At 37.8% G+C, this 23354-nt stretch overlaps 1 protein-coding gene across 1 annotated transcript; it reads left to right on the top strand.

Moving 5' to 3' along the window:
• Positions 1 to 1013: 1013 nt before the first annotated feature.
• LOC139717159 (amidase-like) lies at positions 1014 to 18956 on the top strand (the record flags this gene model as incomplete). The annotated part of the gene is made up of 12 exons (XM_071628660.1): positions 1014 to 1029; positions 1589 to 1686; positions 9308 to 9438; positions 12597 to 12769; positions 13170 to 13309; positions 13997 to 14197; positions 15229 to 15303; positions 15746 to 15911; positions 16291 to 16353; positions 16904 to 17004; positions 17542 to 17728; positions 18138 to 18956. Coding segments are annotated over 12 exons (1581 nt in total), but the record flags the coding sequence as incomplete, so codon positions are not given.
• Between the last annotated feature and the right edge of the window lie 4398 nt (positions 18957 to 23354).

The following is a 23354-nucleotide window of genomic DNA, read 5'->3' as shown; positions in this document are numbered from 1 at the left end:
TTATCCTGTGTTAGTTTTTACCTTTGTATCTTATCAGTATTAAATTCATTCAGTACCCTTTTTGTGGTGTATTTTGTCTGTTTTCATCAAATATGAACTAAATGAACGTGAACGTGAACTTTAACAATACAGTGAAACAGTACAAAATTCTACACAAATATACATTACATATAAGAATGGCACAGAACGACGAGGAAAGGATAATACGACATGCTGATGTGGTCTGGCAAAAGTAGTATTAATATGGATTGCTGTTGATTGGAAGCATGCCAAACCAACATGAAGCATTGACAATTAGCATATGACGAAATCGAATTAGATAGTATAAGCATTTTATAAAAATATGCTATACGAAAAAATGATATAAAAATGAAAATCATCTACATTATAAATTGTAGATGAATAGGCCTAGATATATGAATCATTTCAATATATTGAAGTGTGATATTAATGTAAATCCAAATCTATTGTTTTCTGTTGAGAACTACAAATACTGAGATAAAAGCAGTGAACTGTTACACTGAAATATTCATTGATACACGGTAAGTTAAAAGAGATTCATCATTCGTTTAACACACTCCTAACTTGAAATCTGATCATTAACGGAGTTTGCTTAATACTTGCTCAACTAGATCACAATAACAAAAATTTTACATATAATGTATGCTTATTCTTAACTATCCCTCCTCTCCTTACACATTTTCCCTTCTGTCCCCTCTCCCCCTCTTTCTGCCCTCCCCGTTCTCTTTTTCTCCCCTCCCTCTCTATCTCTCTCTCTTCATCTATCTTTCTCCCACTCCCCCACCCATCTCCTTCTCTTCTTTTCCTTCTTCGGAATACCTGACTAACCCCAAAGTTTTCATCCACTACAATCTGGCGCAGATCACACGCCAGATGACAACGGATCCTCGCCGGGGCATACCAGAATGGCGGGAAAACCGATGTCTTCGAGGTATCCCATCAACGGAGAGGCGCTGCCGATTGCTTCAGAGCGACCGAAACTGCAGGGCACGACACCGCGCCAGAATGGTAGGCATCAGAGATGTCCGTTCATATGAGTAGCGACGGGCGCCTCGTAGCGTCGTGCATTCAATCCGCGATATTATTTATCATCAAGTTTAAGTTAAAAGATATGGTTCCGTTCGAAGATACCTCGATAAAATGTCCCTTCTTATCCTAATCTGAAATGGAAAGATAAAAGTTCCTGGTTTTGCTACAGTTTGCAAAGATAATCTAAGTTTGTCTACAAGTAATACGATGAAGTGTTTCTTGAAGGGGCTTCTTTTAAATTCCAAAGCAAAATCAAGTTTGTATAACATTACACAATGATTGCAGTCATAATCTCAAGGTAACAGTCCCGGTGGGTTTATCAGAGGCAAAATATATTTGCAACGATGACTTTTCCCCCCGTTTCATGGGATTAAATCATAGCAACAATTAAAGATTATCAACGTGAAATTATTCTAGACAATAAAAGAAATGGTACATTAATAGTATGTTAATGGCTTCTTTAGTAGAAGCAAAATGTTGGACATGAATGGAAACAAGAGGTTTAACAATCATCGCGATGGGGGTTTGTTCTCCTCAGCTCTCTACTCGTCTCCACCTGTGAGGATACCCTCATTGGAGGAGCTGAAGAGGATTGCTCGGGACCAAGGGCTTGACCTCAGTCAGGAAGAATTACAGGTAAGCACCCACAGCATGAAGAACCAAAGTTACTGGAAGGGGGAGGGGAAGGGGGAGGGGGTGGGAGCTAACCGGAGCTATTACAGTGTGCAGCCAATTATAGTGTAGACTCCTGATGAAATTTTGGCACATTACTACCGATGATGTTTACAAAAGTTATGATGGTCAGTACCAAAAGGCTACAATTATGATTGTTACAATTAATATATGCTGATTACCATGCAAAATGTAAAGATGTTATTATAGATTGTGACAGGCAAATACTATGTGAAATAATGAAAACAAAATTTGACAAATTATGCAAGCGAAAAAAAAAGAAATTTGATTTGAATGAAATTATCAAAACCAAACGATCAGTGACGATATCAAATGCTAATGCTTTTTAATACAATCTTAAAGAAACAGGCCTACTGAAAGCGTGTTGGTAGGATTTAGACCCCATGGTGAAATAGAATAAAGAAACCATAACAAAGTTACGAAGAACAAGAATCGAGCATGAAGAATTTGCTACGAGGTTACATGGACATGTTCTGAGGTATGAGATGAAAGTAACAGTCTTCACGACTACCCCTTATACATTTTAATGACCAATTGTCTCTTTGTAAACGCATCGGAAAAGTCTGCCATATAGGCCCTAGTATTCTCTTGTTCTATTTCCATTTATGGCTTTCAAAATGCATTTCGTACAATTTCCAGTCACCCTCTTGGGAATTATTACTTTGCCGGATACCATCAAAAATTATAGCGTTAATAAGACTCAATACCGTAGTTGTGTTACAATTCGACCTTCATTATTTACGATTTGTAACACGCTGTTTGGAAAAATTTTGCTAATTGAGTATTCACGAGTCTGCCGTGGTTTTCAGGCAATTGGGTGTTATTATATCGATACTGGTCGATCAGCGAATGTACGGCGCGCCGTACACTCGCTGATCGACCAGTATACGCGGCGGCTTGATATGCCCCGTGAGCGTGCGAAGCGTTGCTCATTAAAATTCATGCAAAAAAAATTAGACCATCTGTCCTGCTCTCCTGCCCAACCAATCGATACAATCCAGTGTTGCAGTTTAGGGCGAATGACAATGACACGTGGAGAAATGAATGAACGGCAACCACCACACTAAGCTTCTGAATTGTTCGAGGATATTTGATTAATCAAAATACCATGTGTGTGTTGATTGTGATAGAGCTATGAAGAGTCTGTGTATTTGTGAAGACAGTCGTTCACGGAGGGATGAATGGAGGTCAAAGAAACTTGATTAAAGGGGAAGTCAACGCTGAAAATAAGTTTGTGTCTTTAGAAGCAGTGAAATAAGAGGAACAGGACAGTGAAAGTTTCGGCAAATTCCGATTGAAACTGAGAAAGTTATGCTTTTGTGAAGTTTTGATAAATCAAATTGAATTGGCATTTCTTTGATGTCACATGCGAGCTCACCCCTCTCAAATTTCTTCTGCACTTGAAAAAAAAAAATGCTCGTCTTCCCATCATAAAAAGCCCCAGTCGTACGTAGGCTACATGTACCCTTAAATACAATCAAGCAAAATACTTTTCTGTAAAACCCCTGCGTGCAAAGAAAGAAAGAATGAAAGATAACATATATTTTGTCATCAATATTCTAAAAAAAGAAGAAGATATTATGGAATTTTATTGAAAGGGCAAATAGTAAGTATAAACTCACATACTACACAGGTACATCACGGAGTTGCCAATCCGTGCTTCAATAATTCTAAATTGAAGGGGAAAAAATCATACCAGTGGCTTTCATCAGAATTTGTACAAACTTTCACTGTCATGCTCCTCTCGTTTTTCTGATCAAAGTCAAGCAAACTAGCTTTCAGGACGTGCTTACCCTTTAAGTGTTACTGCCATGAGAACAGAGAGAGAGAGAAAAAAAAAATGAGCACCCTCGCTACCGCGAACATTAAGGAAAATCACGACATATCTCACATAACTCGAATAATATCTGTTGTGCCCAATCAGTGCGACGTATTGCTGACGTGTGGCACAGACAAAGCACTGCCGCTTTCCGAAATGAACACTCTTATAACAACCAATAACTCCATCGTGTGACGAGCCTTATTTTTCATTTTTATGTTTTGAAAAAGGCACCACATAATCATCCATAATGTTTTAAGATTTAGTCATCGAGTCTATTATAGTAAAGTGACATAGTCACCACAGCAACTAGAATGCTTACTTCATATTATTGAATCAACTGCAGGGCCAGAGAGAAAAAAAAAAGTCTGGGTCCCGTTGCATAAAACTATGGTAACTTTACAAAAAGTGGTAACTCTGCAATCAACTGCCAAAGCAGCACTATTCCATAGCTAATCAAAACCATGCAAGAATTCACTGATGGTTACCCCTGTTTGTAGAGGCATTATTAATTGTAAAGTCATTATATAGTTTCATGCAACAGGGCCTAGATTGCTTTTTTTTTTCTCTCGCAGTGAGTAATACCCGTATTTTCACTCTTTTATTCGAAGGTCAGGACCACTTGGAAGACAAGTACAAAATGTGCTTGATTTTGCTGTTGAGCGCTAGCAAGACACGCTGTAATCGACACGAGTGCATAGAAGAATACCAGCTCTTTACGATGTTACCTTTGCTCTTTCATTATGTATCTGTGCCAGCATTTATATTAAAGCAACATTAAGCTTCTTCAATGGATTAGTAGGCGTACTGAGTACCTCTTGGTATATGCATGTCATGTACCACTATCTTAGTAAGGCTGTTTCTTTTTTTTTCTGAGGGTGGTAAAAATGATGTATGAAAGGGCTGGGAAGGGACTAAGTAACTCTCAGAACAGAGAAACAAACAGCGAACAAACCGTCGAGGTGGTCACGTGCCAACTAAACCCCCCCCCCCCCCCTGTGCCTGGGTTCTCGTACACCATATCCAAATTATCTTCGAGATGAGTATTGTATCAGAGATAGAGATTGATTGCCGTGAGAGACACATACCACCACCACAACCATCTTGGCACAAAAGGATATCATTTCAAAGCCCAATCCTTAGTTTAAAGGGTGTGTACAGTTCTGGTCGAGGTGAGGATTTAGCTTTTAACGTTTTGCGAGATATTCAGAAACCACTCTATGACATGTCAAAGAGCATGCAATTCTAAGGGGTATCAAAAGTTTATTTGATGAAAATTATGTTTGAAATGGCCGAGAGCTCTAAAACAAGGTAAACAAAGAGATCCTGATAAAAGGCATGGCCTGTCGCCTTTTATTATCATCACTTTTTTGGATATCTCAGCCATTTGAAAACCAATTTTCGTCAAATAAACGTTGAATTCTTCTTGAAATTACATGCTCTTTCATATTTCATAACAGGTTTCTCATTATCTCACTTCAGAATGTTCAAAACATGAATCCTCACCTCAACCAGTACTGTACAGTCCCTTTAAAATATAATCTAATCAACAATAAAGACGACAAACGTAATTTGTCACTTATACGTTTAAATCAGACAGCCCTAGGACAGAACCAGAGGGAGAATAGATTGTCTGATAATTCAAAACAAGGAAGTTTTGAGTGGCCCTTGAGGTGATAAATGTGAACTAAAGTCTCTGGTGGTTCAAGACATCACTGAAGTGTAGGCCTATAACAGACTCGGAGGAAGACAAGCCCAGAATGCAGGAAGTATAGATGTAATGCGTCACAAGGAAGTACAGATAAGTGTGAAATGGTGATGAAAGGGGGGGGGGGGGTGCTTTGAGGTATAACCAAGCACATTGTGGTAATTCCATTATGTAGAAAACTTCAGGGCAAGTTCGCTATGTCAGTTCTACATTACAGTGGAAGAATGATGTGGGTAGGCCATCTCCTGCAATACCAGAAATTCGAACGTGGTAACAGTCGTGCTGATATCCGATCATTGCAGAACCAGGGATATGGGGTTTCCCACTTCCCTGGTAGAACCTAGTGTGTCATTGTACATACATGGCCTTCGTGTTAAGAAGATTAAAAATCTCATGGAGGATCTAATTTCGCGATTGCTGTAGGCCTACTCCTTTTTAAACCTTTACTTCAGAGCTTAAATCCTTAAGTGCTTAAATTTTAAAGCAAGTCGAGTTAGTATTTACTAAGCTTTAAGAGCCCTCCTTCGAAAACGCGTGTAAATCTTCCGAAAGTATTCTTTTCATCTGAACAAGGAATATATATGACGTAAAAAGGTAGGAACCATCAAACACACTCAAAGTCAAACGGTACTGTATGTTAAATTTGACTTCACTGAACAAGTGTAGAATAGAAAACAAAAGAGCAGTATAAAGGTTTCCTGTCATTACTTGTGTAGAAGATCCCGATAATGTTATCTTGAAACGGCGGCTGAATTGCAGCTATATAATTTATGATATGCAAATTGGATGAGGCGACGATGTAATCCTTACAAATTTATTCCACTGGTCTATGATATAAAGTACTTAGGAAAAAACAGATCATTTTGATATCTGATCAATAACGTATTGCAACAACAACCACGACGGTCAGTGCTCTACTCTATTACAACTACTTTGCAACATGATGTGAATTGAAGGTATAAATGGCTGAACGGGTAATCCCCTGTTTCTTCATATGTATATGTATATGTAATGTATATGCAACTTGTGTATATTTATAACTGGAGACGGAAATGAAAACAACAACAACAAGGTATCATTTATTCCTTATGGCCTCTTGGAGTCCCTTTGGACTATGCTCCCTCTTCATGCTCAATTACCACGGTGGTGAAAGGTTGTAAGAGCCTCGAGGATAGTGCTGAGAAGTCAACACCTACTGAAAGTATAGGAGCTCCCTTCTGAAGGGACTGTACAGTACTCGTTGAGGTGAGGATTCAGCTTGTAACGTTTTGCGAGATATTTAGTAACCACTCCATGAAATGTTAAAGAGCATACAATTTGATATGGGGGATCAAAAGTTTATTTGATGAAAATCGGCTTTGAAATGACCGAGATATCCAAAAACAAGGTAAAACAAAGAGATCCTAATAAAAGTTAAGGCCTGTCAATTCTATTAGGATCGCTTTTGGATATCTCAGTCATTTTAAGGCCATTTTCCATCAAATAAACGTTGAATCCTTCTTGAAATTGCATGCTCTTTCATATTTCATAAGAGGTTTCTCATTATCCCACCAAAAATGTTATAAACCTGAATCCTCATGTCAACCAGTACTGTACAGTCCCTTTAAAGGTGCAGCATTGTTGTACCGATGGGACCTATTTCTGCATGTAGTAGGCCCACGCTGTACCGGAGGTAATGAGGCTGTAAATGGCCAATCAATCCGTAACAGCACAAACCTCAGGAGGACGCATACCACGCAGCTTCAAGGAACGAAGTCTTGCAGACTTTGTTCTAGAAACCTCTCCTGTAGAGATTCTCAGTTATCTTGTACTAAAGGAGCCACACAGTGCTCAAATCAACATTTTGATAAATATTTTCAAACCCCTTATGATATGTATAATACATTATTATTATTGTTATTAATTAATTAATTCATTTATTTTGCGTTCACAGTAATCATTCCTGCAGCTGTAAACACTATCAAATTTTAGCACTTTTCAAATTTGGATGGCATCTGTGGAAGGAAATGACATTACCAGTAACATTCACTAAGTAGTTACGTTTTCGAGAGTATCATGGTTTTGCTTTGTTTAAGAACCATCAAAGACTGTATGTAGACGGATTTCCATAACTAGACGAAAAGCAATAATGATAAGTAATAATATACAAATATACTTGGCCTTGAGAGTTTCTTGTTAAAACTATGGGCAGAGGTGACTCCAGAAGAACTATTCACTGAGGGGCGCAGCCCCGGAGTGAATAGTTCTTTTGGAGGCGCCGAGGCCTATAGTTTTAACAAGAAACTCGAAATTAGGCAAAGTATATTTGTTTTATATTTTGGATCAAAAATTCAAAAAAAAAAAAGGAAAATGAGGGAAATGCAAAGCCAGAAGTCGTAAGCGTTTTTATGACGTCACAATCGCTTTGTTAGGAATTGGTACATTTTCGGAGTGACGGTACGAGCAGTGCGCAATGTCAAAATTGCTCTGTGGCGTCACAATTGTTTTGTTAGAAATTGTTACATTTCATAGACTGATGGTTCAAAGCTGCGCACAATTTCAGAATTGCTTTGTGACATCATTTTGCAAATACAATGGAGTATACTATTTGCAAAATGTCACAGAAGTGACGTCATTTTGCAAATAGTACTTATGGACTGTCAACTTTCTGAAATAGCTGAAAATACCTTTAATCACGTGAAGCTCTTTCAAACAATCATCAGAGGATATTTTTTTGATCCAAAATATAATAAGTAATAAGCAATAGTAATAACAGAGTAGAAGTAGTAGTAAGGTAGCAGCAGCAGTTGTTGCAGTTGTCAACTGTTGGAGTAGTTGTAGTTGCGTACCTATAATGTAGTAATAGTAGTAGTAGTAGTAGTAGTAGTAGTCGTCGTCGTCGTAGTAGTAGTAGTAGTTGTAGTAGTAGTAGTAGCAGTAGAGTAATAGGAGGAGGAGCAGAATACTAGTAGTAGAAGTTGAAATCGAAGAAAGTGAACAGTAATCGGCATTTATCCTAGCTGTTGTAAAATGACATTGTTTACGGTGATCCTTTGTTTGCAGTTACACAATAACGATCACAACCGTACAAACAGATTGAATATGTGTACAATAGTAATCTAATTCACTTTTAGTTCACTTTCCATACGGATGTCAACACATTTATTAGACGTTATAGCAATACCATGTAGTAGAAAATGGTGTAGTAGAAAGAGTGGAAGAAGAAATGACTGTTATACTCTTATCTGTACGTTAATCAAAGTTGTTATAACACTCTTCTTCAATGGACACATGTACAAATACCTTCAAAAACAAACAAACAAACAAACAAACAAACACAAACAAACAACACAAACAAACAAGGTGGAAAACCTGACGTGAAGAAAGGTTCACGTCCTTTAAATCTTTCGATCCTTGTCGTGGGGACTAAAATTATTTCGAGTTTCGTATTGAACACGGGAAGGTCTGGAATGCTCACTTCTCAATAACAGCTACGGGTACAAGTTATTACTTGTGATGTTCTCTCCGAAGCGAGACTGGTAAATGATCCCTGAATTATTCCGGCAACGCGATACCAGGTCCGTGTCAACTGTGATATTCAATCGACGTGTTGACATGATTTCTCACGTCGCAAGAGAATGATCACCATTCTGTTGTAGTCTACACGTTGCATTGTTTCGTCTTTCGAGTCCACGACAGGAATGCGATACCCATTAAGCATGGAATGCTTTGCAAACAAGGACCAAACCCTGTCTCCATTATTTACTTCAAAAGACATAAGTCACCTATATGACTGTGTTCAGAAAAAGAGGAATGATAATTTGATTTCCTGTTAAATGACTTTTGATTAGGCCTACTAAGTATATAGAAGCATTCATCCTACAAGGTGGGGTTGTAAATCGTGACTATATTATCATTATGTATTACAGTAGGAAACCATAGGAACTGACTATGGCTGCCTGTGACGATTCCTTTATCTTAACAGGGTATCTCTGGTATCTGATTCCTGAGTGTCTTTTTTTTTTTATAATTCGTTTCCCTATTTTTCCCGTCTGTAGGCGTACGGCCCTGTTGTGCAACGCCAAATAGAGCGGATAAACGAAGCCAGCAAACTACCCGAGCCACGCCTCCCGGTGAAGTACCCGAGGATGCCTGGCCGCAAACCGACTGAAAATAGATACAACGCATGGTAGGTACTATAGCATGCAGACATATGATGACGGTTCGTGAACGAACCAAGTGGTATGAGGTAGTTTCTCAAAGGCTGAAATGACAGGCATGCTTATCACATGACAACATACCTTGAAGGAGATCATCTCGTTTATATTTGCATTATACTTATTGTAATTATACAATACACAGCCTCTTCGAAAAAGAGATTCTGCAAGATACGTCTCCTAACTCCCTCATTTTTTCCTCTCTCTCCTTTTCTGTTCAGAGAAATTAATCCATTGTTGTTTTTTTGGGGGGTGATATGTGCTAAATGAATGGAGTTAATCATCTTCATTTAATTGCTGTTATTATTGTTCTCATTACTGTTACTGTTGTTATAATAATGATAATGATAATGATAATAATAATAATAATAATAATAATAATAATAATAATAATAATAATAATAATAACAATAATAATAATAATAGTAATAATGATTATATCTACTAATTATAATTACAATTATTAGTATTAGTATTTTTAATAATAATAATAGTAATAATAATGATAATAATAATAATATCGATAATAAAAATTATGATAATAATTATGATTATAATTATTAGTATTGGTATTGTTATTATTATTATTATTATTACCATTATTATTGTGAATATTATTATTATCATTATATCATCATCATTATCATCATTATTAGAGTCTCTCTGAGAGCATGGGCTATGTTATGTATGTAGATAATGAGGGCAATATGTAGCCTACTGACGCTCATCCGTATTCTATTCCAAGCATAAATTGTATGTGGTGTCAGAACTAATATCTATTCATGTATTCATACATTCATGTATATTCATTCATTTATTTTTTCTATTTTCACAGAAACATATGAATATTTTACAGAAATTGAATACGTAGATTACATCATAATACATAATAAAAGATAAGTTTACAGAATATTTTAATCATACTGAAATACTGGAAATGAGGAGGAATGCTAAAAAGCAGAGCTTGTATGATGCATTCCACCCCCACACGTAATGCTGATATACTGTTATACATAAAAATAAGAAATACAAAAGAAACTAAAGTATGGAAACCTAACTATAACTAACCCGAAACAAAAACCCTGGACAAGTCGCTACACTAAGTCGCTGTCATGCAGGAAGAAAGATCAGAACTATATCATAGCAAAGTCACATATTCTTTTCCCCGACACTACTATGTTTTCTTTAGCAGCACTAATTTGCGAATACTGACGTCAGTAGATTGTTCAACAATACGTGATTGTTTCTGTGGAAAAAAACAAACAAACCCGTAAGATGAAGACATAAGAACAATATGCGTCATCAAATTCCGATCTACAGTATACAAGGTACACGAATGATATGACCCGTTACGTGATATTGTAAACTGTGTTAAAAGTCTTACCTTGCGGGTTATTTCACATGACAAGAACTGACATTCTCTGTAGAGCTATATACCTCATGGGGAAAGACTATTACAGATTCCTTGATACATGCTCGAGGTGTGTTTCAGAACGGAAATACACTGCAGCGGCAATACTCATGTTAAATAAAAAAAAAAAAAATCACATTTGATTTTACTAGGTCGAAGTCACTTAGGAAAGGATTGCTAATCACCAAACCTTGAACATTGGACTTCCTTTTCATCAAAACAGCAAAATTCCAGTCACGAGTATGTTGTCAAAATCCGCGAAAATCAACATAAGCGACAAAAGAGCGATAATATCTGCAAACAGTATGTTCATTTCAGCATTGACTCAATTATTCAGTCCCGAGGGCGTTGATGCGAAGCAATGAGTTTCCTGACAAAATAATTATTTACATTCCCCTGGCGGGGATGAGCTTAAATTTCAAGTAGTAGGAGGCGGTAAGATGTCATCTAAACGTAATTAATTATCGTGCTCCATGAGGTCACCAAATAATTCTAATAAATTTTCACCATTGACACGTACTACTGGAATCAGCGGCACCCATTAAAGTTGATGAATTGCATTGTGTGACGGAATAACGACCACATTGGGGTTAATCTATCCCCGCTCAGCCGATGGTAAGGGAGCTAGCCCAATGATTTAAAGTGCAATGTCACACCATGTCCAAGTGGACGTTAAAAGATAAAAGAAAGATTACACACACACCAAAAAAAAAAAAAAAAAAATGTGTGGCGGAGGTTTCATCATATTCCGGCAAAGAATAGGTTCACATAATAATGGGATATTGACATTAGATGCAAACCACACACACACACACTCATGAGGAGAAGCAAGGGATCGATGACGTCACAATGTCGTATTCTTCCCGTTGGTTTGTACTCCAAAGCCATGAAGTTCAATTATTCTGTGGCGAGAAAGGAAATTTAGTGAAGAGTTTATGTGCTGGTCAATGGGAGATCTTTGAGGTAATGCCTTCATCACCTCCAGCAAGATGCACATGAAGAGTTGAATGCAAAAAATCGACGAACGCTATATTCAACGTGTAAAGCGATACTGTTAGTTTTGGTTGAGATAGGGGTCAGGCTGAACTTTTTGGGGAGATACTTTGAAACCACTTTAGAAAATATGAAAGGGCATGTAATTCTAAAAGGAATTCAACATTATTTGCTGTAAATCGGCTCTGCAATGGTAGAGACATCCAAAAATAAAGCAAAGTGGTCCTATAATAAAAGATGGGACCCACCTTTCAAATACTAGGACCTCTTTGTTTTGGATTTCTGCACTCTGCCATTTCATTCCATTCTACTTACAACTTAATGCAATGTAAACAAACCGTCCCACGATCCAAGTTCAAGTTCAATGACATTAATTTCCAGCAAACAGTTTATCACACACAAGTAAACATATCAGTGCGATTATTTTGGACACGCGTGAAGTACATCTCACACTGTCAAGAACTTGTGGCGAGTGTAACCCAATTTTACTGTGCAGTAAGTGCATACGTATTTCTGAGAGATCAAGATACATGTACACAAACAGAGATGGGGACAACGTATATCATAAGGATACAGACAGAAGCAACGCCAAAATCGTACATATTATGGACATTGATACTGACGGGAAAGGAAATCGAGAGTTTCAACTGAAAATGATATGCATGTTGCTACTGTTTTCCACGAGCCGTAGTAATTGGGAAGGTGTACTCCATTGCTCCCGAACAGGAGTGTCGTGTGCGGTATCTGTGGAGCCCCATCTGGGAAACTTCAGGGGAAGAAGATCGGCGTCAAGGACAACATAGCCGTAGCTGGCGTCCCACTGCAAAATGGCTGTCACGCCATGGAAGGTTACATGCCGGATTTCGACGCTACAGTCGTGACGAGAGTGTTGGATGAGGGTATGTCAGCAATCCCGCACTCATTGTTAACTCATTTTACAAACAAACATGCTAAATGTATTTCCTGCTTATTTTTGTATTGCTAAGATAGATCATCTTCTATCCTCTACATTATGTTTGCTTGTTGCACTGCTCCGTTTTGTTATATCGGCTCAGAAAAGTATTGATTTTGTTGCATTATTTCTCATTTGTCATTCGTTTTTCTATGGAATATGTGCCAAGCATGTACCAATGTCTTGTTCTGTTTTTGGTAGAAATAAATGGTGGAGATTAGAAATGGGATTAAAGTAGACAGATTATTTTTTACTTGGCTTTGTTTACTAGTCAACAATTACTGTTTTTTATTAGATATGTAAGAATATGGATATTTGCTGTAGTAAACCATTTCTGTCTGGTACAGGTGGCGAAATAAGTGGAAAGATGGCGTGCGAAGACCTATGTTACTCCGGCAGCAGTTTCACAGGGGCTAACGGTCCGGTCCTTAACCCCTACGACACCGAAAGGAGCGCTGGTGGTTCTAGTTCTGGTTGTGCTGTGGCGGTACGTCATTGATGTATTTCTTGCAAACTTCGTGGCAAAGATATATCTTTTTGAACCACACTATCTTGTTTCATGCAAATGTTTAAATAATAATAATTTCGTTGACAGAATATTGATATTTTTTATGTCTATATGTTTCAGGCTGTTTCCAAAGTAGATTTTGCAGATCTAATAATGATTATAATACGTTAGAAACATCAAATAGCAAATGAAGGGCTTATTGAGCAACTGAAAGTGGTATATACGTCTTTTTGTTGAACCGAATATTGTTCATACAGTTATGATAAAGACTAGGGAAACTTCAGGACTAATATTTTTTTTTTTCAGTGACGCTGTACCTGAAACAATGCAGCTGTATTTAATATAGAATAGACCAAAAAACCCCTCTGTATCTAATATTTTTGATTTGTTTTAATGAATGGCAGGAAATGCGTATTAAGAGCATTTCAAACTTGTCTTTTAAAGGACCCAGAATTTCACATCACATCATGATCATGATCACATCGTGAATCACATCACGTGTCACATTGTACAACTATTATGGACGAGATGGATAAAAGTTAAAGCATTAGTAATTAAGGTCCGTCTTTTTTTTGGGGGGGGGGAGGGAGGTGGGGGAACTGGTCTCAAAACTTATCAAGTTCACACGCATTTTAATGTCATTGTAATAATTATTTCTGGGAGCAGATAGCGGTCGGTGACGTAGATATGGCTATTGGGACGGACCAAGGCGGTTCAATCCGGATCCCGGCGGCTTGGTGCGGTGTGGTCGGTATGAAACCAACCTACGGCCTGGTCCCATACACTGGCGCCATCTCGATGGAGCCCACCATAGATCATATCGGACCTATGGCAAGAAATGTCGATGACTGCGCACTTCTCTTAGAGGTATGTAACAGGGGCGTATCGAAAACATTGGAGTCAAAATTTATCATTTGAATTTGCTTGCGTCAAAATCACAGGAAACAATACATAAAATCAATAAGATTTTGATAGAAACAGCAAGACTGACAGTAATAACATTGAAACTTGTAAGAAGATCCATACAGTGTAACTCTCTGGTATGTTCATGACGAGCGTTTGAAACAAAGTAAAAGGTATTATAATGATTTCCCTTGTTACGATCTTTTAAACGTGTAATGTGTAGCGCAGTTTATTACTGGTATTCTAAAAGCTGAGGAACTCATCTACGCCTCAGCATGTGGTTCCCAGTTTTGTTTCAATTAGAGACCAACATCGGAATAGACTAGCACGTCATGTTTGTCGTGTATTCAGTCATAAGAAAAGAATATGAGTAACATCCTTTGAAACAAGTCCTTTATCTTACATGACACATGAAATTGTTTGTTTCAAATTGATGGACATCAAAACGTTAATTGTTTCCTTTTCATAATGAAGCCACTTACCTTATAATATTATATACACTGTATCCATTGAATTTGTTCCATTTTTGTGCGATTTTTGGAACGTTTGCTATAGAACATGAACCTTCTTTTTAACTTAGCGTAGAAGGCAGTTCATGGTTAGCGCATGTCTCATTGACCCCTACAACACAGACTTTCCAATAATATGGGCATGTGTTGAGATCAAGAATTCCTTGTTGAAACATGGCATCTTGTATTTTATCAATGTTGATAAAATGCATGGAGAGATTTCGCTAAACAGTGTTGATGAATGACTTACACCTGCACGTTTTGATTTAGTATGAAACACATACATTGTACTAAAATACTGCTGTAATTCATATTCTCATGGTTGCCCGAGGATTCTTTTCGTTTTAAGTCAGTGGCAAATACACAGACATTCGACCTTTGTTTTGCACATGCGCAAATCACAGCAATGAACTCCTTTATTGTATGCATAACCAACACGTTTCGAATTGAACGAGTTTGAGAATCTTTCCTCCGTTTCTTGTTCAGGTTATCGCTGGATACGACGACGGGTTAGACCACAGACAGCATTCGACAATCAGGGAACCAAAGTACACGGAAGAAGTAAGTTGGTCTCGTACCTCCGCAGAAACATGTCTGTGTTTTAAATGCATTTCCCACATCAAAGATGGCTGTCGAACAGCCAACAAGAAGAAACTATCAAAAACTATACAGCTGAAAAACATGGCTGAACGAAGAGAACCGAGATCTCATCTCGCCTTCATGGATTTGAGAAGTCGAGATGTCGAAGAAAACATCTCGTCTTCAAGGCGGTACCTACAATCCTAGGTGTCAACCTTTCTTCTAGTTTCTTTATCTTGATTTTCTCATACAGTCGTGCCGAATCCTTTAACTTTCTCCTGAATAGCTCCTGAAGCAATTGTCTTGAAACGGAATATATATTTTCAGTCTAAGGCAGAATTCCACAAAAATCAATAGATGGCTTACACATGCATAAGGAAAACTATTCATATTTTCTATATTATCCTTGTTGTCACTCCTCCAGATAAAAAATCTGAACCTTGACGACGAGAGCGTCGGTGTTCTCTTGGAGGGATTCGACAGCAGCGATGGTGATTGGCGGGTACATTCGCTGGTGTATAAGACTCTTGACAAGCTGAGTGAATCCGGGTTAAAGGTTGAAGAGGTGTCCGTCCCTATGCACAAAAACGGTAAGGATTACGTTATCAAATGTTTCAATGCTGAGTAAATTACTAGTACATCATGTTCAATTTGTGGGGAATTTGAAATCACATTGTCATAATTATAGATCAAGATGGCAAACTTCAGATAAGTCATACTGCGCTATAAGAAAGCCTAGCCTCGTAAACTGGTAAAATACCTTACACTGATGCCTCTGTCTTTGTGTTTGTGTTCTTGTTTTCCTTTCTCATGCGAATATATTATTCATCTCTATGACAACTCTTATCAACCTAGCATAATTAAAGGTGAAAACCGGGTTGCATGTAGCATACACATACCACTTGACGAAGAACATAAACTTACCCATTGCTTTCCTTTTCGTTCTCATGGTTGATCCTTTATAATCAGGTCCAACAATTTTCTCATGCTTTTCCAAGGAAGGGATCAGTGAAGCATCACTTCAAAACGGAGGTAAACGTTGAATATGATTGTTTTAAATTACTACCCAGCTGATTATCACAAAGAATTGCAATCTGTATGGACACAAATTGACACAAATTTCTCATTTTTAGTTGGAATCATAACAGATTGTAAGGGCTCAGTACCATCACATAAACATCTTTCTTTTATCATTGTATTTGTTATTTTCGTCAAAAGCTCAGAAATCTGATTTCAATTTGCTGTGTGTACAATCTGCTCACCGTAATAAATGTACCGGGGGTCCTTTTTATGAAAGTCCTGAAAGAGAATTGTCGCTAATAAGACACACTTATCTGAGACACTTCATGAAATGGATCTTACTTCTCTATACCTAGCTACATGAGCGACTTTGGCCATTCTGAGATTTATGTGAAAACTTTTATGTGATGACTTCATGAGGCGTACCCCTGGTGAAATGTGTTTGTAATCTCATGACATGCGCTACTGCTTAATGGGGTAAGTATTTAGGACAAACATAATTATGAACTGAATAAGAAGTAGCCATAGTTATCAAAACTATCCCTCGTTTGCTCCCAACTAGGCGGAGGCTACGGAAACCAGGGATTTTATCCAACCAGCATGATGGCAGAAATCGGGAAGGCATTTAAAGCAAGACCGAACGACACATCACATCGAAATAAGGTAAAACCTTCGATCATGCCAGTCTATTTAAACTGTCAGTCATGGTGTCTCTTTGACAAAAAAAAATGTATCTGAATTTTTGACAGATAGGCCTACCTTGCCAAATCTTAAATTCACATGCTCTTAATCTTCCTCACAGCAAACATTTATTGTTCACAAAACTTCCGAGTCATAGCAGCGATATTATGGGGCACTAAACAAGTATAACTATGAATGATAGAGTGGTTTAAAACACACAAACAGAAACACACACGCACACACTACAACTAAAAGGAGACCTTTAGGCTTAATTATTGGGTCCTATACGTTTTATAAGTTCAACTATAAGTAACTGACATTTTGCAATGTTTATTTTTCCTGTAGTTCATTCGACGTCTTACAGCACAGATACTTTGCAATATTAATTTGTAAGACCTTTATCGAGTTTTACTGCTGAAAAATCGTCATCAGTCTTTTTTTTTAACACTGGACTAAGACCAGAAAAAAAAAATGGCGCTGGTGAAATTTAAATCCGAAATTCAAATTCCAATCAATCAGCTGACAAGGATAGTCGGCCAGTACCTCAAGGAAAACTACCAGGGCTGCTTGTACGCCAAGGGGCGCAACCTAGTACTGAACCTCCGGAAGGCGTATGACAAAGCCCTCCAGAACTTCGGGGTACTTGCCATGCCGACCATCCCCTATACGGCCGTTAAACTTCCGTCCAAGGACTGCTCAATTTCAGGTAAATCTAACCAATTATGCCCACCGACTTCTGTTTCATACATTGTAATGGAACTGTAAGTTCATTATTGCTGTCAGTCAAAAACGAAACGAAAAGGCAACATGAAGAAGCTAAACGTGAGTCCCGGCATAGACTCACAAGAACTTGTTTGGCAAATAGGCCTATTAGTAAATGCTGGTTATTTTTGTCAGTAGTCAGTGTCGGTCGCTCATAATCGTCTTTCTGAACCTCGATCGGTGGATCTGCTCGGTTCTAGTTTGAGTTACGTGTCATTCCATTAAATTTAACGTTTGTGAAAAAAGTCACATAAATGACTGCATGAAAAAAAGGTTTAAGGATGAATCTTAATGAAAATCGATCAATGATTCTTTAGTAGTTTAATTTCATGTTACCATCGCTACTCTTTCAGAGCAATTCAACTTGAGTTCCACATGTACACTGAACACCACACCGTTCAACTGCACTGGACATCCCGCGATAACCGTCCCGGTAGGAACCGTTGACCGACTCCCCGTAGGAATCACGTTGGTTGGTCGCCATTTTGACGAAGTGAGGCTTTTCAGGGTTGCCAAGGCGATAGAAGACATCCAGCAGCGCAATGAGAAGCCGACTTGCAAAAAATTCCCATCAAGACTATGACGTGGCACAGTGTTTCCCACGGAGTATGAGAGACATTCCTCAAAACCATGGTCTACCGACTATTAGCTCATGGCAAAATACGCTACATGATGTGTGGCTACGTCGACAAATGCGGACTTGCATGCTCACCACGTTTGAATGTCTAGTGGCGACGCGACGGTTTAACGCTATATCTCAGTACTAAAAATTTGCAGTGGTGACCAATCAAATCTTCTCTAGGCCTATATGATTGTAATTGTGTGCAAGACTTCATGTTACTGGGAAGAGGCTGTGCCAAAAAAAAAAGAAAAAAAAAAGAAGAAGTTAGATCTTGATGAAACTGATTAATTCATGTATTAGATAGAGGGCGCTCCAATAAGAATGCTGATTCCATCATGACCACTTCTTCCCACGTAATACGCGGCGCCGTGATTCACGACTGCAAGTGACAAGTGTACTGATATTGTGCTTTAATTTTTGTTCAGGAATTTAACACGGGAATGGTGAAAATTCAGCGCAAAAAAATGATGTCACTGCACTGTAGAGATAAAAGCTAAAGAACAAAACGAGTGTTCTAAGGATCTACAGCCTGAATAAGAAAAGGTTACACAAAAACGATTACATATGCAAGGACTTCTGAAAGATCATGAAAAAAAAAAGGCTGAACAAAAAAAATCGTCAATGGTTTGTCGAATTAACAGGAAGGGGTGCCTGGCTTCCTGATCTCTAGCTTTCAGATTTGTTTATGGAGAATATTTCTCAAAGTTTCCTCTTTGTTATTTTCTTGCCACCCCCCCCCCACCCCACCCCACCCCACCCCACCCCACCCCCAAACAGTCACTATGAAAACAAACGTGATTCGTCAGTTCTAGTGATGGTATTGATGAATCAAGGTTTAAGATCAGTAAAGCTCGTGAAAAAATTAGGTTTTCGTGGTTGAATTGTTTCCATTCAAAAAAATTTAGATGGAATTTTAAGCATTTCTAACCTCACAAGACAGCTTTTTACTGTACGTACAGGTTTTGAAAGAGCTATACGACAGTGTTTATATATTTATTAGAAAGCTTGAATGAATATTTAGTTTTGATGTGCTTATACAGAGTCGTAACGTTGACAATTACGAGTTGATCATGGAAATGGTTGTAAGTTTGTGTATGTATGCACGTGTGCACGTGTGCATGTGTGTGTGTGTGTGTGTGTGTGTGTGCGCGCACGCGCGTGCGCCCGTGTGTACCGTGTGTGGAGATTATTCTAATTCATATATGTATTGTGTGAATTTGTAATGACAGTGGGCCCTGAGTGGGGACCCACAAGTTCTTTCGTTTCAGGGCCTCACTTGGCAAATTCTTTTCTCAATCGAATATCAACAAAGTGTGGCAAATTCTGACGAGAAATTGTCAATCTTTTTCATACGGGGCCAATACGTTCTTAGCCTTTTGCAAAGGCAGCTCACTATAATTTCAGCACACGCACACAGAGAGCAATGGACTCGCACACACAGCGCGCGACAGGCGATCTGCGAGAATACCATCCGATCGCTGTGTGCGCGCGAGTCCACCGTCCGAGTCTATTGCGAGCCGCCTTTGCAAAAGGCTAATACGTTCTTGGATTATATCTTACTATCATATCAATTTACAGTATCTACAAAATAAACTTCATACAGTGTCAGTACATGAATCTACCATCCCACTAACTGTCATAATTTATAGTACGTCACTATTTTCAGTTGGTGGTAAAATTTCAGTACTTCCTTCTTTTTTTTCTCTCTCTCTCTCTAGCTTCAACTTTCCGCTTTGCTATTCCTTATAAATAGTGCCTGACAACTAACGTGTGTTTTGTGTTCCATTTCTTAAATTATGCAGTATCAATTTGTAAAATTTTGTTGATGAATATGTACTATCTAGATTGAATTATTTTCAGTGGAAAATATAATGTTCACGTCCAATGATTGTTACTCGTTGCAAGCCTTCTCGTTACTCCGTTTTGAAGTACATGTAGGTGGTACATGTAGATGTACTTGGCAAATGTCAAAATAAATTGAAATATTTTGTTTTAAGATTATGCAATTTGAAAGGGTGTTCCCATTTATTTCAAAATCATGACCATCATTGTTATCGAAGTTGTTGCTGATATGATTATGGGAGGGAAAAAAAAAAGATTATACATCACACAAATCTTCATTCATGAGAATTCCGATGCTGTGGAAAGAGTAACGACAACACCAGTAATAAAGATAACTATATTTCATGGCACGATGGCTTATGTATATAGTTTTAAGTTAACACCTACCGTGTGTGCGCTTCGAAAATAAGTACTAGAGGGCTGGCGCTGAAAAATCGCATCAATTTAGAATCTGGCATAAAAAAGACTTGGGTATATTGTGGAAGAAAGATGCGGCATTCATCTTGGATTCTTTTCTGCTTTCGTTGCTTCTATATTTCATTTTCATCTTCGAAAATGCAGTTGATGTGTGCTGAATGTGTCTACCTCTTACAATTCACGTAATCTCACAACTGAAAGACATTGTAATTTATCACACTTCTTATTTCATTGCGATTTCAAACTTACCCCGCTATTGAAACAAACAAATAAAAAAAGAAAACGACAATCGTTCCAGTCCGGGGTATTTGAGGATTCACTATGATATTTTGAGGTATGATTAATTTTGTTTTGTTGCTGTGTCTTGCTTTGTTTGGTTTGTCAAAGTGTCTTATTATTTTGTGATAAAATAATTTTGCATGGAACATTCCTTTGAATTAAATAAAGAGCCCTGAACTGGTTACATGTATGAATTGGCATCGTGGTCTCTTCATTCGAGCTGTCGAGAAAACTTTATCAATGTACACACCGACATTACGCCATCGAACGTCACCACTAAAATAAAAGGTGTTACAATTATATTTTGTAGCGCAATATATGACTGATGAATTAGGCATATAGATCACCAACACATAAGCACGCACACACACACACACACACACACACACACACACACGTCTATCACCACTCTCTCTCTCTCTCTCTGAGAATTATCGGAAGTCTGTACATGTATAATATAATGATGCTCTCACAAAGGCGTATAGCCTGACTTAGCACCGTTACAATAAATACGGGTCATTACGCATGCATAATCTTATTATTGTGGACGGGGGGGGGGGGGGGGGGAGGGGGTCACCAAAAATGACATTTTACTGGTAGAGGGCGGCACAATCACATCTTAAAGAGGTCTTTTATCTCTATTAAATCAAATTTGCAAAATGTGCTTTGATGAATACAGCAAAAAATTCACACCATCACATACAGCATCAAAATCACCACCTTCATCATTCGCATCATCTACTGTGCACGAATGATTCATTAAAAAAACACACAATATCTACACAAGAACCTTTGGATATCTGAAAGACTTTTAATATGTTTCTCAACACTGCTTCATACCAAACGTTCCCAAATAATAGCAATATCACACACATGATGAATTGCTATTAGAGAAACGGACACACTCCATAAAGTAGATAATCAAATAATTATTAGAAATGCCTTTGCTTTGTTATAATCGAATATATAATCTTCACTAATGAGTTATTATCTAATACATGTCGTATAAAGAGTACAATAATATTCACACTCAAGAGACCCTGTGCAAAAAAAGTACAATCGACACTTTGAACAATGAGCACCATTATGTATGAGTTCCTAAAAAATAAAGATTGGATCAAAAGATATTTATTTTAACCATGCTTCAATACTTGTCACTAGGTGACCAATATCGCAATATGTCTAATTAGACAAATCATTTCAAGTATAGTCTAGATATTTTTCTACACACTTTCTTCATTTTTTTTTGAGAGAGAGTAGGTGAGTAAGTAAGAGATGAATGTTATCTTCACAAGGCAAACTGAGAGACGATTTCACACACGATACTTACCTTCCCAAACCTAGCAATATCAATAATAATGAAAGATAAAACGGAGATATAGAAAGGCGTGGTGGACGGAAAGGGACATCCCACGGTTCCAGATGAATGAAAGGATAAGTTCATCGTAATATGTGGTTTAAGAGAATGCAGAAATATTAGTAGAACACACTAGTGAAAGTTTGAGGAAAATTGGATGACCCGTTCAAAAGTTAGAATTTTGAAGTTCCAGTGCCGCCATCGCTGAGTGAGAATACTACCGCAGCTTGTGACGTTATGTGTAGAACAAAACAGAGAAAATATAATGAAAATTCAATTTATTATTTTCACTTGTTTTTGCTCGTAATTAAAGAGTACATGAGTTCCCTTTTTCAGAAGGCAGGGGGAATATCATTACCCATAACATCCGTTTGTAACAAACTGAGGGAATGTGTACTTTTTTTAAATGAAAGTTTGTGGTATTCTCTTTATATTTTCCTTATATCATTCTACGCATGTGACATCATAAACTGTAGAAGTTTTCTCATTCCGCAGTGACTACACGAAAACTCATCAACTTTGAACTGATTGTCCGGTTTTCCTCAAACTATCACTAATACGTTCAAGCGGTATTACTGCGTTCGCTCAATCCACGTGTATAATAAGGTGAACTTGTCCTAAGTAAGGTTCCCATGCTATAGATTTAAGGCACTGCAATGGGTTCATATTCGTATTTTACGTTAGTTTGTTTGTGTTTGTTTGTAAAAGTAATAAACTGACCTAAATAGGGAATGAGAAATCAGTCGGTAATTTTTCGGCATATCTACAGCAACTGCACCAGTGTCTTTCTATGCAACCAGTTTCCTGTAATACTGAATTTGGCAGTACTTGATTGGCAGTGGTTCCATTCAAACCAATAGCTGATACGTCAGGTAAGTTCATATCAAGTTCTCATAATAACTTTGGTAAACGACATTATGTACAACATTAGATCTGCATCATTAGCAAACAAGTCTGTAGCACTGTACCATATTAATAACTGCTACCAAAATTTATCAATTGCCGGTCACGGATATATTTTCTTGCTGAAAATATACGAGATAAATCATGAAC

Source organism: Diadema antillarum, unplaced genomic scaffold (genome assembly GCF_040938485.1).
Source record: "Diadema antillarum isolate AM-2024a unplaced genomic scaffold, OU_Dant_1.0 scf00000072, whole genome shotgun sequence".
NCBI lineage: Eukaryota > Metazoa > Echinodermata > Echinoidea > Diadematoida > Diadematidae > Diadema > Diadema antillarum.
Note: the sequence above shows the minus strand (reverse complement) of the source record. Positions and strands in the feature narration are given on the sequence as shown.